Source organism: Lactuca serriola, chromosome 9 (genome assembly GCF_051521515.1).
Source record: "Lactuca serriola cultivar US96UC23 chromosome 9, Lser_US96UC23_V15, whole genome shotgun sequence".
NCBI lineage: Eukaryota > Viridiplantae > Streptophyta > Magnoliopsida > Asterales > Asteraceae > Lactuca > Lactuca serriola.
Window position 1 is genome coordinate 75,933,250 of NC_136416.1, and position 15,319 is coordinate 75,948,568.

At 37.4% G+C, this 15,319-nt stretch overlaps 1 protein-coding gene and 1 non-coding gene across 2 annotated transcripts; both read right to left on the reverse strand.

The window, feature by feature from the left end:
• LOC145073032 (uncharacterized) lies at window positions 1-1,966 on the reverse strand. Its single transcript, XM_079019578.1, has 2 exons — window positions 1,612-1,966; window positions 1-1,029 (listed from the first exon to the last, which is right to left on the reverse strand). The coding sequence occupies exons 1-2, from the start codon at window positions 1,702-1,704 to the stop codon at window positions 112-114; spliced, it is 1,011 nt and encodes a 336-aa protein (XP_078875704.1). The 5' UTR covers window positions 1,705-1,966; the 3' UTR covers window positions 1-111.
• A 5,386-nt stretch (window positions 1,967-7,352) lies between these two features.
• LOC145077540 (small nucleolar RNA R71) lies at window positions 7,353-7,459 on the reverse strand. Its single transcript, XR_013693283.1, has one exon. It is a non-coding gene; the product is annotated as a small nucleolar RNA R71 (small nucleolar RNA).
• Between the last annotated feature and the right edge of the window lie 7,860 nt (window positions 7,460-15,319).

The following is a 15,319-nucleotide window of genomic DNA, read 5'->3' on the forward strand; positions in this document are numbered from 1 at the left end:
TTAACTAACTCATAACAAATTCTATATATAAATTGCATACAACAAAAGCCCAAATGACAAATCAGATATCTGTACCTCTTAAGGGCATAATAGTAAATTACCCATTTACCCTCAGCTCGGCTTAACCGGCGTCTGTAACATAGGGAAAAATGTCCAATTCTTTTCAGACCCCAATTCCACACCAACACTCGGATTCATGTTGTCAAAATTAAAATCCCTATGTCCTGATGAAGTTCTAGAAGATTCTAGATTGTTCACGAGATCCAAATGAGTCAACTCAAACGAAACCCTATGGTCAACCAACGTTTCTCCCTTCGGTGAATTCGTTGCTGAGTTGGCAAGCGACGCCACCTCAGAGATCTGACTCATTTCGCCTCCATTTGGGGTCAATGAACCCGACCCTAATCTCGAACCCAATCCATTTGGGGTCAATGAACCCGACCCTAATCTCGAACCCCATCCATTCGGAGTCAAGGATCCGGAACTCAATCGTGAACCCAATTTCTTCGTGTTGTTATAAGGCTGGAACTCGTATTGTGAAAATGGGAATTTCTGATTTTGTTTTCTCGCACGTGCGAGTGATGACGTCAGCAACTGTGCGAATGGGACTTCGGGGGATGAAGGTGTGGTGATTTGAACGGATTCAGGAGGGGGTGTGAAGGAAGCGGTGGAGGGTTCGGTTGTGTAAGTTGAAAAGACAGGGGGTGAAACTAGCTGAGTCTCGTAAGCGTAGGGACCGATTGTGAAAATTGATGACGCGACTCCTTGGGATTTGAACGAGAGTAGACCGACTGGTGAGTAGGAGGCTGAGGGGGGATCTGATTGGAGGAACGACGCCGGAGAAGACGGCGGAGCAATGAAAGGGAATACGACGGTGTTTGTGGTGTTTGTGTTTTGGATTGTTGATGGTGCTGTTGGATTGGGTGCTGTTGATGATTCAGGAGCTAAAAGGGCGTGACTGATTTGTTTGCTTTGTTTGTATGATCCGAAACACCAGTATAGACTCCAGCAGCTGCTCCATCTTCTTTTCTGATCATAAAGATATCATAAGGAATGTGAATAATTTATAATTGGAAGTGGAGAGAACAAAACAGTCATATGATGATTGAATTTCTTAAATTGGATCTACAGGTATACTTGAGTAGGAATCAATCTTAAATCTCGCCATAATTATAAACATGGAATTGAAAAGAAGATGAATGATCCAGGATTCCAGGCAATTTATTGCATCCAATCACTAAAAGTCGTACCTATTTGGAGTAACAATAGCGAGAAAAATGAATATTATTCAGATGGAGCTTCAGAAGTGGTCCATCTATAATTAAATTCATAGCTTTTCCAATAATTTGAGAAAACTTGTGATTTTTCAATTCAACAGCTACACCTTCTTCAATTTCAAGCGATTATATCACTAAATTATACACAACTGATTTAACAAAACGAAATTTTCACTACCGATTGCACTTGAGAAAACGGAAAATGAATCGATCAGAATCGTCATGTAGCAAACGGAAACGTTCACAATATCAAGGATTCATTTGCTGTATCGATTCGTCAAGTTTTTCAACACATATACAGAGAAATCAAATCGGTTTGAAATTGGAAACAAACCTGAACGGAGGTCGGCTGAACGCGGCTCTCGGCGGAAACTATAGCGGTGGCTGCAGCGTTTACTGTCTCGACGCTGTTATTAACCAAACTCATATTGATACAATCTGTTCCACCGTCAACGCCGACTACGATTCACGGATTTGCCGATGATACATGGACGGAAAACTATAGGTTGATCAGAAATGCCACAAAAAATCATACAATAATCGAAAAACATCACATCAACTACATAAAGTAAGGAACAGAATTAAAAATGGTGATGATTTAATTAAAAAGTCTATGAGAAAAGGGAGGATGCACACGACGCCCCTGTCTCTCTCTCTCCTCTTCCTCTATCTAGCTGTGATTTTGTAATTATGTCGCACGTAACGCTAAGATTTTAAATATTATTTAAATAAGTGTATATGGTTGGTGGTAATGATGAAGTAATTAACTTAAACATTGGGGTTTGATTGGTAAGATCATGGCAAATTGCCAAATTGGAAATGTTCTTCAACTTTATAATCAAATAAAGATATATATTAAATGTAAAATAAACATATTTTAATTTGAAAGATATTCTTTAATGTATGGTATATATCTTCAATGATCAAATAAGAATCTATTTAATATTAAATAGATTTTTATTTTAGATAATAAGTTTTTTTATTTTATTTTATTTTATTTTATTTTATTTTTTTTATTCTTTATAATTTGATACTAATTTATGAGATATATTTTAAAACCAACTCCAATTTTACCATCAGAAAATACTTTATCTTTATAAAAATTAGAATAAAATATCTTTAAACTCCATTTACATACTATAAATTTACACTAAAATATATTTTAATATATAAATTCTAATATACGAATTATAATAGTTAAAAAAATCAACAAACCAATTAACTACTAATATTTTAGGAATGTTGTAACTCACATGAAGAAGAATGGATGCTCATATTTATAACCTTCATAAGTAGAATTTATATACATAGCTTCTCCAACCATTAACTTACCCAAACTCTACCCTATAAATAGAGGGTGTTATGTATTTGTCTTGAATATGATCAATAGAGGGTGTTATGTATTTGTCTTGAATATCTCATGTATCTCTAAAAACACTTATAAACACTTTATATGGTTAAATGGGAATGTTGTCATGATCCTTTGAGTTGAACTATTTTGCCTTACAATAAGTTATCAACACTTTGTTTAAAGTCATAAGCATTATACTCGACGTTTATTACTCGAGGTGTAACAAAATCGAATAGTTCAAGATCATTCGGTAAGTTTTTCTTGATATTCTATGATTCCATTTTTCGGCTTCTACAAGTTTAATACCATAAAATTATTGTCATTTGATATCACATACACGTTTTTAGCAAACTCTTAAATTACTGTTTAAGAGAAGTTTCATATATGCTAATGTTGTGTGATTTTTTCCGTGAATAGAAATTGCCATAATTAGGGATGGTAAAAAAACCCGAACCCGATGGGGAAACACGAAACCCGATTATATCGGGTCGGGTAACGGGTTGTTATCGGGTTCGGGGCAACGAGTGAGTTATCCTCGCCCCGACCCGACCCGCCCGATTATATATATATATATATATATATATATATATATATATATATATATATATATATATGTTAATGGCACGCATCAAAGATAAAATACTTACTGTGGAAAATCTTTTTAGTTGTTAACAATCCGGTGTGAATGATCAATTTTTATGTTTTGACGTATTACACTAAAATTAAATAAAATAATTTTTAATATAACGTCGATTTAATTTTATTAAAGTGATTCATCATATTTTTAATTTAAAAGGGAGACTAGAACACATATTTTTTATAAGATATCGGGGTACCCTAAAACGGAATAAAGATTTCGTTATGAATTGTTGTAAACCCGATAAGAAACCTGAAACCCGACTAGAAAACCCGAACCCTAGCCATAATATGGAAACCTCTATATAAAATTTTTCATTTAATTTCTAAAGTCATTTATATGTTGAAGAGTTTCTTTTTATACACGATCATCTTTTTTTGGCCAATGTGCAATGTTTTAAAACCGGTTTTTTAATTGAACCGATATGTTGACCGGTTCCCGGTTCAACCGGTTCGACCGCCGGATCAACCGGTTTCTATAGTTTTCATATTTTTTCCTATTTCCCTACACATACATACATATATAAATCATGAATTTGATGTTTACAAATTCAAAGATTAAAAATACACATAAAAAATTGTAGATAAATCCAAAAACATTAAAATAACACATAACCATAAATTATAGTGTTTTACATCAATTCATATACGTCAAAAAGAAATAAAGTATAATACCGTAACAAAATATAGTTTTAAATGAATACAAACATATCAAAAAAAATTATCACATTTATCATATGTTTTTATTTAGAAAAAAACTAAATAGATATGAAAAAATTCACCAAAGTTTATTATGTAAATTGTTTTTTTTTTTCCATGTGTTTTTATTCGATTTAACCGGTTCAACCGGTTTATTTTGACCGGTTCAACCGGTTTTTTCAAAAAACCGTCCGGTTCAATCCGGTTCAGAAATCAATATAAAATCGGTGATAGTTGAACCGTTCACTGCACCGGTTCCCGGTCCAACCGGTTCGACCGGCCGGTTTAAACCAGTTTTAAAACATTGCCAATGTGTGTCTGAGTTTGGCAATTCCCTTTGTTTTAGATGTAATATGATTGTTTTCTTAGTAGAACCTAACAGTTCAAATAACAAATGGTCCCTGCATTTTTTGTTTAACTTGCCATTTCTTTTGTCAGAAAAAAACCATAAGTTACATAATATCCTCTATGGCTCATTTCTATCACATTTCAATATGATTGGTAGGTTGTAAGTAACGACTGGATTAACGGAACTCGTGGAAAGTTATAAGGTCATCTGTTATACCCACAACTAACCACTATAGTGGTGGGTGCCACATCATCACCACTAGCTACCACTAAAAGGTTGGGATACTCACCACTATATCCCTCTTATTTTTTGATTATTAAAATAAAAAAAAAATATTTTTTAATTAATTAAATTGTAGAGAGATGGAAAAAGGTAGAGAGAGATAGAGAGGAATAGAGAGAGAATGAAGCTGATTGAGTGTGGTGATCCGTGCTCCTCATCACATATGACCACGAAAATGTTCCACCACTAGCCACCACTAACACTATGTGATGGTGTTCACATTTGTGGTTAGTGACCACATAGACCACGGAAGCTCTCGTGATGACTATACCAAAAGGCCTAAATATACATTTTTATGAGTATATAATTACTTATTTATGTATTATAAATGGTTTTTTGTCCCTTTAGTATGCCTAAAGTTCTTTAAGAACTCTTACCATTTGCATGATAGATTTCAACAGTTTTTTCTGAAAACAAGGTTTTTTTTTTTTTTTTTTTTTTTTTTTTTTTTTTTTTTTTTTAAATATGTATTAGTCATCTACCAAACGATATACACACATTTAAGTTGGAAAAATTATGAATAAGTGATGTGTGTATAATTAACTACATATTTAAGGCATATTTCTAATATTTTTAGCTACAATTATGCTTAATATGGAACAAAAGATACTTATTATGTTTAAAATATGTTTTGTAGCGGCGAAGACTTGCTCGGGACAAAAGGAGAGCATACGAGGAGATGGAAGCAGGAAACGAGAGCTAAAACTAAAGAAGAAAATAAGATGACTGAAGACCACGTCGTGGTGATATAACCACGACATGGTGATTGGAATATTAGCACCCATATGCTGACTTGGCAGACACATAATTTACTTGAAGACCATGTTGTGGTGGCGATCAACCGCGACGTTGTGGCCAGATTTCCACAATTATAAAATGCCAGGCATTAGGTCGAAATCAAGGGATGCATTCGGTTTTCAGAGGTTAATTGTGATTAATAACCCTTAGAAACCTAGAAGAAAGTCGAAATTCAAGTGAAGCTCAAGATTGAAGAAGATTTAGAAGGAATTCAACATTGATCTAGTTGGTTTGCTTATTAAACTTATGTGTAGCTTATTTTACTTATATTTAATATGTTTTTCTGCTACAATGAGAGGTTAAACACCTTTTACTTCTATTTGGTGAAGATGAACTTGATCCACATGAGTTGATTTCAAATTATTGGATGATTATATTTGATTTTACTTGTGTTTGATATATATAAACCCTAACATGTTTTAGTTCTAGTTTTTATTGCATATAAATCAGATTTTGTGTGTTAATTAACCATATTAATTGCATGAATCCATCTCCTAATTGTTTATGACCATTATATAATTAGAGCTAGGATTACTCACATCTTAGTTTAAGTAATTAAAGCTAGTAACTTTAGCTGTGTTAAAGAGCATAATTAGTATTAATCTGTGCTTGGTTGCTTGAATTGATCATATGAGAGTAACTCATGTCATTTATAGTCCAATTGTGCTATTATCAATTTGGTGTTTAACTTGTGCATGATCCTTACTTTTCCATTCATATATTGGTAGACCTAGATATTTGATCATAATAGCTAAATAATTGGTAATCAGTATAATCTATCCATAAGAAATCAATCATAGGAGAAAGTGAAATCGGATCTAGGCAACATGATTCTTGTAATACTTGAAGTTACTTTGTTTTCGTTGCTTGATTACTTGTTAGGTGATAGTTAAGTTATCCAGATCTTAAAATCAATAAAAAAACCCCAAGATCATAGTTTGTTTGTTGGTTTAATTAGAAGTGGTTAATTTAATTAATTGAATTCCGTTCCATGTTATCGACACCTGAATTACCTGAGCTAAACTATAATCTGACTAGGTACACTACCTATAAGTGCATAGTTAGTAAGAATTTGTTAGGTTATAAATTTAAAACTAATAGGTACTTTTGTGCATGCACATCAAAGTTTTTGGCGCCATTGTCGGGGAACGACTTATTTGGTTATTAGTTTAATTGCTTTTAGTTATTCGATTTTTTTGTGGGGTAAAAACCACAAAAAATTACTTTGGTTGCTTTTGTTTATTTTGTTTTTCTTTTTGAGACGCAACCACGTCGTGGTCTCGCTTCAGTGAATTTATTAGTTTATTGATTTTTATTCCTTTTATGCGTGGTTGTTTTGTTTCAGTGATTTATGACCCCGAGTATTTAAAACTCCAATTGTTCCTCCACTATAAGATCCATAATCCACTTTCCACAAGAAGAAGGACAAGAAGGGCGAATTGAGCAATACTTTCAAATCCGACAAATTTGAACTTTTTGAGAAGACTCCAAATAAGAAGGAAGTAGGATACGAGCCAGAATCCTCTACTGAAGGAAGTTTAGACGCTTCAGAGTTAAAGATCGAAGAAGAAGAAGAGATGGCAGGCATTACGAGAATGACGATGGGCGACTACAAGAAGAGGACACGTGAAGAACATGGACTAGGTCTAGTTCCACCCGAGATTCCAGCTAAGAGAAGTTTTGAGCTCAAAGGGAAAATTTTATCTAGGCTCAAGGACATACCTTTCGCAGGGAAAGAGATGAAGATGATTTCAAGCACATTGATGAGGTTAAAGATATTGCAAACTACTTTCACATTCCAAATGTGCCAAGAGAATCCATGTTACCAAGGATGCTTCTGGTGACAATTACCGGTGCAGCCAAGGTTTGGTTGAAGTCTCTTGCACCCGAATCTATTACCACATGGAAGAATCTTCATGATGCTTTTATTGAGCAATTTAGCCCACCTTCGAAGATTTCAAAGCTTAAGAAGAAGATAACCAACTTTCAACAAGAGGTTGAGGAGTCATTGTATGAAGCTTGGGAAAGATACAAGGGCTTGCTTATAAGTTTCCCTCAACATGATCTAAATCTTCAACAAGAATTTTCCATTTTCTATGATGGAGTGAATGTAACTACTAAACAACTTCTTGACTCACAAGGGCCAATGACGAAGAAGGAGCCACCAACTATAAAAGAGTTAATTGGAGAATTTGCAAAGTACTCGCGTGAGTACCATAATCCACGAGACGATGTTACAAGAGGAAAAGGAGATGGAAGGACTGAGAACTTAGCTGCAATCATAGCTAAACTAGATTCTATAAATAGGCGACAAAATTAGATCAGTCCATTCATGCCATTAGATTTGGGTGTGATAATTGTAGTGGTCCACATTTTTGACCAAGGATTGTGACTTAGATGAAAATGGGAACAAGAAAGCACAAGTGTTCTACTCAAGTTGTTACAAGTATGATGAAGATTGGAGGAAGCCCAATAAAGAGTGGTTACCATATAAAGAGTACAAGAAACAAAAGGATGAGAAGTATAGATAAACCGATAGAGGTTTCTATCAAAAATAGCAACCACTACCCGAAAAGAAGATGGATTTCAAGTCGGTACTTCATAGATTTATGGAAGCGTCTGAAAAGAGACATGATACTACTGATGCCAATATGAGAAATCATCAAGCTTCCATAAAAAATATAGAGACTCTGTTGGAATAGTGTCTAAAGCTGCAACTATATTAGGCAAGTATTTGATCCGGTTGAGCATGGTCCTTTTGGGTTGCCTTCACCATAACAACTTGACAGGATGATTTATTATGAGAGAAGAAGTATTATTAATATATTATGAGAATAATAATATTGTTATTTAATTAATATATGTCATAAATTAATTAGGAATTAATTTGGTGACTTAAAGAGATTAATTGAATAAAGGGGCATAAACTGTCAATTGTATGATAGTTGTACTTTGGGCTATAATCCCTTATAGATAAGGGGTGGACGGTTTCTAGGGCTTAGGATAGGCTTAGAATTCGTCCAAGGCTTATCATTAGGGTATTGGATTGCTTAGGGCCTAAGTTATCCAATTAGGGTTTAAGGGTGAAACCCTAGGAGCCTTACTAGTATAAATAGACCCTAAGGATTAAGGAAATCGGCACCTATGCTCTAGAAGAAACCCTGGCCGATTCTTGATCCCCTCTCCTCTCTCTCAAATCATCCTCTTGCTAGTTGGTGTTTGTAAGCCATTAGAGGAGTGACATTTGTGACTCTAAAGCTCCAAGGACAAGAAGATCAAGCAAGTGATTCAAGGTAATCTTCTAATTCTGATTTCTTATTGTTATTATGCTAGATTTACCATTAGAAGTCTTAGATTCAATGCATGTTCAATTAGAGAAACCTAGATCCAAGCATTAGGGTTTGTATGTGCACATAGGAATGTTCATATGGCTAAAACCTATTAGTGGTATCAGAGCCTAGATTGGTTTCTATTGAATTGATGCATTGGTTGCTTGTTTGATGCTTGCAAAATTCGAATTTTGTGTTTCTGCAAGATGAACTCGGCGAGTCCCATAGTGGACTCGGCGAGTAGGCTCGACTTGGCGAGTCCATTGTGGTACTCGGCGAGTTCGAGCGTCAGAAAGAGCTAATTTAGGGATTTCTTGCTGTTTATCTTTTGGATACTTACCTTAATCATGTTAGGTCAATATAAATCTGATTTTATGATATATTTGATTATATTCTTGACCTAATTGAAGATATTTATCAATTAATTGAATATTAGTTTCCTTATATGATAATTGATTAATTATTTAATTAAATTGGTAAATTGTTTTGTAAGAAATAATTAAATAAATCAAATATGGATAAGTATGTGATTAAATGTTAATTTAGATTGTTTGTTATTTGATCCCCTATGTTTTAAAAAGTTTAAAACTTGCCCTCATCTCCTCATTAAAAGTATAATATGAAATACAAAGTAACTACATGTTTTTCAAAATTCCCAATCCTAGTTACTTTAGGAAAAGTGAATTGATGCAATCCCATGAAATTACACTTTGCACCCTTGCTAAGAAGTTAGTGGAGCGTGTGTGGTTTACCGGCACACTAATTGGTTCTAAGAAAAGGTGGCAAAGGGTGATTCATTGTTTATCATAGTTCGATGGAGCGTGTGTGGTTTACCGGCACATCGAATAGGTGATTGTTACAATGAAGGCACCATGTGAATTTGCATGGTAATTCACACCCACTTTGTGATCCTCGGTATCCCAGTCACAAACGAGAGGGGCATATCGAGATTTAAACATGCCATTGAAAGGTTTCAATGAATCTCATCCAAACCTAGGAATTCTCAATACATTTAGAACTTAAAGTTATGTTTTCATGGTGGAGAATTAGTGAATCGTCATTCACTTACCTTCAAATTGTTTGCATGTTAGATTACGACATCCCTTTTATAATATGTAAATATTGTTATTGGATCCTAGCCCTAATATTTTCTTATTGGGTGATAATTAGGGATTAAAATTCTAATCTATCTTTGTCCTTTCTATTTGTAGATGTCGAACGCGAACAACGCTGATGCTAGCTCGTTCACATTGATGAGCCTTTGCCAAAAGGTGACTTTCGATGGGACGAACTTTAGCGAATGGATAAGATACATTCGCACAATTGCTCGCTACGAGGACAAGGAGTATGTCCTCAATGAGAAGCTCGAGAAGATCAACCCAGAAATCGCTACTCCGGCTGAAATGACTGCTTTTGAGACTCATGAACGTGATGCAACGAAGGTTCATTGCATCATGATAGCCACAATGAACGCCGAATTCCAAAAGTCCTATGAGGACATGTATCCGTACGAAATGCACCAAGACTTGTTGGAGAGATACCACGAAAACGCGAGGCAAGAGCGTTATGAGATTTTCACTGACATGATCTCCGCTAAAATGGGTCATGGAGAATCTCTAACCGTGCACCTGTAAAAGATGCAAAGGTATGTCGACCGTCTTTGCAAGTTGAATGTTGACTTTGGGGAAGACTTGGCGATCGACATGGTGCTTCACTCTTTTCCTCCGTGTTACAATCAATTTAGGATGACCTACCATAAGTCTATTGCACCCACTCCCAATCCACCCGCTGCTCCTGTTTTGGCCATTGGGCAAGGAAGAGGCAAGAAGAGGAAGGCTCCGTCTAAGAGCCACCGCAAGGGAAAGTCCCGAGATGGTTCCTCTTCTAGTGGGAACAAAGTTGATCCCGCTAAGCCTAACCCTAACGCTAAGGAGGCAGAGTGCCACCACTGCCACAAAATAGGGCATTGGAAGAGAAGCTGCCCAGACTACCTGCAAGCCATCAGGGAAGGAAAGATCAAGCCGTCTTTCGCAGGTATATACACAATTAAATCTAATGATTCATCTCATGCTATTTCTTGGGTCCTTGATACCGGGTGTGGTTACCACATTTGTTCTGAATTGCAGGGACTAAGAAGAAATAGGGATGTGGAGCGTGGAAGAATAAATCTAATCATGGGGAACAGAAGATCGTCGCATGTGACCAATATTGGAGTGTATTCTCTAGTTCTTAGGAATGGTTTATGTTTAGATTTGAACAATTGTTGCTATTCGCCAGAAATGGCAAGAAACATCATTTCATTTCATGGTTGGTTTAGACAAGGATTTAGATTTTCTTTTAATAATGAGAATGGTTCTATTTGTGCTTATCTAAATGGTGTCTTATATTTTGAAGCTATACCATGTAATGGAATTTATGAAACTGTTATGATTGTAGATAACCTAGGAAATGATGTTTTATGCATGGATTCTTCCAATAGTATGGATAGAGCATCCTTGTGGCATTGTCGTCTTGGACATGTCAACAAGAAGCACATAGCCCAACTCCAAAAGGATGGAGTGTTGGAGTCATTCGACCTTAGGGAAGATGCACATGCGAGTCTTGTTAACTTGGAAAGATGACCAAGTCACCCTTCACTAGTACATGTGAAAGGGGTGAGGGTTTATTGGACCTTATACATAGCGATGTATGTGGACCGTTTAGATCAACCACAAAGGATGGGAACCGCTTCTATGTGTCTTTTACCGATGATTATAGTAGATATGGGTATATCTACTTAATCAAGAAAAAGTCAGAAACGTTTGAAAAGTTCAAAGAGTTCAAGAATGAAGTGGAGAATCAATTGGGCAGGAAAATCAAGATGCTTCGATCCGATCGAGGAGGAGAGTACCTAAGTATTGAATTCCACGACTATCTCAAGGAGTGTGGAATAGTTTCAGAATTGACGCCACCTAGGACACCGCAGTTGAATGGTGTGGCAGAAAGGCGTAATCGAACCTTGTTAGACATGGTCCGCTCTATGATGAGTCGTGCTTCACTACCTATCTCATTCTGGGGGTATGCCTTAGAGACTACTGCCCATATCCTTAACCGAGTCCTACTAAGAAGGTTGCCAAAACACCTCACGAGATGTGGATAGGGAAAGCTCCCTCGTTAGTACATATCAAGGTTTGGGGTTGCGAGGCTTTCGTAAGACGAGATACTCACGAAAAGCTCGAACCTCATAGTGAGCGATGTATTTTCATCGGCTACCCGCAGAAATCCTTTGGATATCTCTTCTATAGACCGAAGGACAATGTTGTCTTTATTGCAAGGAGAGGAGTTTTCCGAGAGCGAGAACTCAAAAGCCAAGGAGACAGTGGGTGGCAAATCGAGCTTGAAGAGATTCAAGAGTCGATAGATGAAGGCACCTCTACCGTTGGCACTCAACTCGAGGAGGAAACTCTGGTTGAACCGATTGACGAGTCCTTACCTCTTAGACGTTCCGAAAGAGCTAGAGTTCAACCCCAGTTTTATGGTTTTCATATTGCTACCGAAGGGGACACGTATATTAGTGATGGTACACTAATAAATCTAGATGAACCTAATAGCTATAAGGAAACCATGGCAGGCCCGGAGTCTGGAAAATGGAAAGAGGCAATGGACAGCGAGATCCAATCCATGTATGACAACCAATTTTGGAATTTGGTTGATAATGTGCCCGTACGTAAGACCGTTGTGTGCAAGTGGATCTTCAAGAAGAAGACCGAAGTGGATGGAAATGTGCACACATATAAGGCGCGATTGGTTGCGAAGGGCTTTACTCAAACTCCCGGAGTTGACTATGATGAGACCTTCTCACTAGTTGCGAAGATAAATTCTATTAGAGTGATGCTAGCTATTGCCACATATCATGATTATGAGATTTGGAAAATGGATGTCAAGACCGCTTTCCTTAATGGGAAGTTGGCTGAGGATGTTTACATGGCTCAGCCAGAGGGTTTTGTTGATCGGAAGCATCCAAATAGAGTGTGTAAGCTTGAGAAGTCCATTTATGGACTTAAGCAAGCATCTCGCAGATGGAATCTTTGCTTCGATGAGAAAGTCAAAGAGTTTGGATTTGTACGAAGCAAAGATGAATCATGTGTATATGTCAAAGCCAGTGGGAGTATAGTAAGCTTCCTCGTTTTGTATGTCGACGACATACTACTCATAGGAAACGACGTCCCGACACTGCAGGAGGTTAAGTCCTGGCTCGGGAAGTGCTTCGCTATGAAGGACCTCGGAGAGGCTTCCTATATTATGGGAGTAAGGATAGTGAGAGAGCGAAGTAAGAGACTAATAGGACTTAGTCAGAACACTTACTTAGATAAAGTACTAAAACGTTTTAGTATGGAAAACTCGAAGAAGGGAGAATTACCGTTACAAAGTAATACCAAGTTGAGTAAGACTCAAAGTCCGAGTACCGAAGCTGAAATAGCAGAAATGAGCCGAGTACCATACGCTTCCGCAGTTGGCTCAATCATGTACGCTATGACTTGTACTCGCCCTGATGTAGCCTTCGCTTTGAGCATGGTTAGCAGATATCAAGGGAATCCTGGCAGAGCACATTGGATTGCGGTGAAGAATATCCTTAAGTACCTTCGGAGGACGAAGGAATGGTTTTTAGTCCTCGGAGGGAGTGATGAATTGAAGGTGCGAGGGTATAGTGACGCCAGATTTCAGACCGATAGGGACAACTACCGTTCGCAGTCGGGCTGGGTCTTTACCCTGAATGGAGGAGCAGTGACATGGAAGAGTTCCAAGCAAGAAAGCGTAGCTGATTCAACGTGTGAATTAGAGTACATTGCAGCGAGCGAAGCGTCGAAGGAGGCAATATGGCTGAAGAACTTCATCGGTGATCTTGGAGTTTTACCTGCCATAAAGGAGCCCATGGAGATTTTCTGTGATAACGAAGGAGCGGTTGCCTTGACCAAGGAACCGAGGGATCATGGTAGATCAAGACATATCGACAGAAAATATCACTTCATTAGACATCGTGTAGAAGAAGGACAACTCGTAGTGAAGAGGATATGATCGGAAGATAACCCAGCAGATCCGCTTACGAAGGGACTGAGTAGGGTTAAACACTTGTAGCATGCTAGGAGTATTGGGCTGAAGGATGATATTAGTATAGATTAGATAGTATTAGAAACGTGTAATAGATAAATGTAATTAACATTTGATGATTAAATAAAAGAGTATTATTTATGAGTAATATTATTGTCTTATGTTAATTGTTTAACTATTGTTTCACTTTGCATGTTTTGACTTCCAGAATAATTGAGTTTATTAAGAATAATCGAATTATTCAAATTGTCCACAATCGTTCATATGTTGGAAGTAGGTATGAATGAAGATTGTCATGAATTGGTGTGTAGATTGTCTAAATGGTATTAGACATAGCAAAAGTTTGCTGCAACATTCATGAGTGCTTATGAACTAGTTTTGAGCATTGGAACAAACCCGCGCTTGCTGGAATCACCTTATGGAATGTGATAAAAAGGGTGATCGCAAGATGATAATATCATATGGTCTTAAAACCAAGATATATGGTTTGTTATTTGTTAATTGGTTATACATTGATAATGCGAAACCGCATCAGTAACTTGATGTTATAAAACGCATTGTTGTGTATAGTTGATTAATGAATAAGTAAATGCATATAAGTCGAAGTTTATCTGTAACATCCCGAAATATCAAGAGTAGAGTAGAAGGGCTAAAAGAGTAAATTGGGAAAGAGTGACTCGGCGAGTCCATGGGTGGACTCGGCGAGTAGAGTCGCGACTGGGTCGTGTGTTAAGTAGCCGACTCGGTGAGTCAGTGAGATGGACTCGACGAGTAGGCGCTGAGTGGAGAAAACCATAATTCTCGGGGTTGAGCCCTATATAAAGAACATAGCAGCCCTCTCTCAGCCTCTTTATTCATCCTCAAGTCCAGAAACCCTTAGCCTTCGTGTGTGAGTGATCATATCTCATTGGGAGCTTGAAGGAGGTGTTTGTTGAAGGAATTTTGGGAGTTTGAAGGCTTGGAGCAAGGGGCTTTGCTTGGATTCGAGTTTCATTGCAGTTGGGGTGTTCTTTGGAGGTAATATCTCGTTCTTGGGCTGTTGTCCTGTTGTTTCTTCATTTTGGGGTTTGTGGGGAGCTTGTCTTTGGATGTAATTGGAGTCTAGAGGTTAGATCTGAGGTTGCTACCTCAGATCTGGAATGGAGAAGGATCAGAGAGCATGAAAGTCCATGTGTTGGAGTGTTAGTGGAGCCATCATGTCCCAAACCTTAGCCCTAATGTGCAAATGGCCTAGATCTCTTTGGATTCACGTAAAGTTTGCCACTTTACGTGATGGATGGGTTGTAGGGGGGATAGATCTATGTTTTGGATCAATTGCATGGCCTGGAATGCTTCTGAATGGATTCAGACCGGTGGTACTCGGCGAGTCACATGGGTGTACTCGACGAGTTGCTTGAAGATGAGCAGGAACTCGACGAGTTGGAAGAACAACTCGGCGAGTTGGATGAAGATGGCCTGGAACTCGGCGAGTTGTATGAACAACTCGGCGAGTAGGTTGAAGATAGCCTTA

Excerpts from the sequence above, each read along its gene's own strand:
- LOC145073032 (XM_079019578.1), bottom strand. The coding sequence starts at position 1,704 with ATGAGTTTGGTTAATAACAGCGTCGAGACAGTAAACGCTGCAGCCACC. Across the intron at positions 1,030-1,611 it reads TTCAGCCGACCTCCGTTCAG|AAAAGAAGATGGAGCAGCTG; the intron begins GTTTGTTTCCAA and ends CTTTATGATCAG.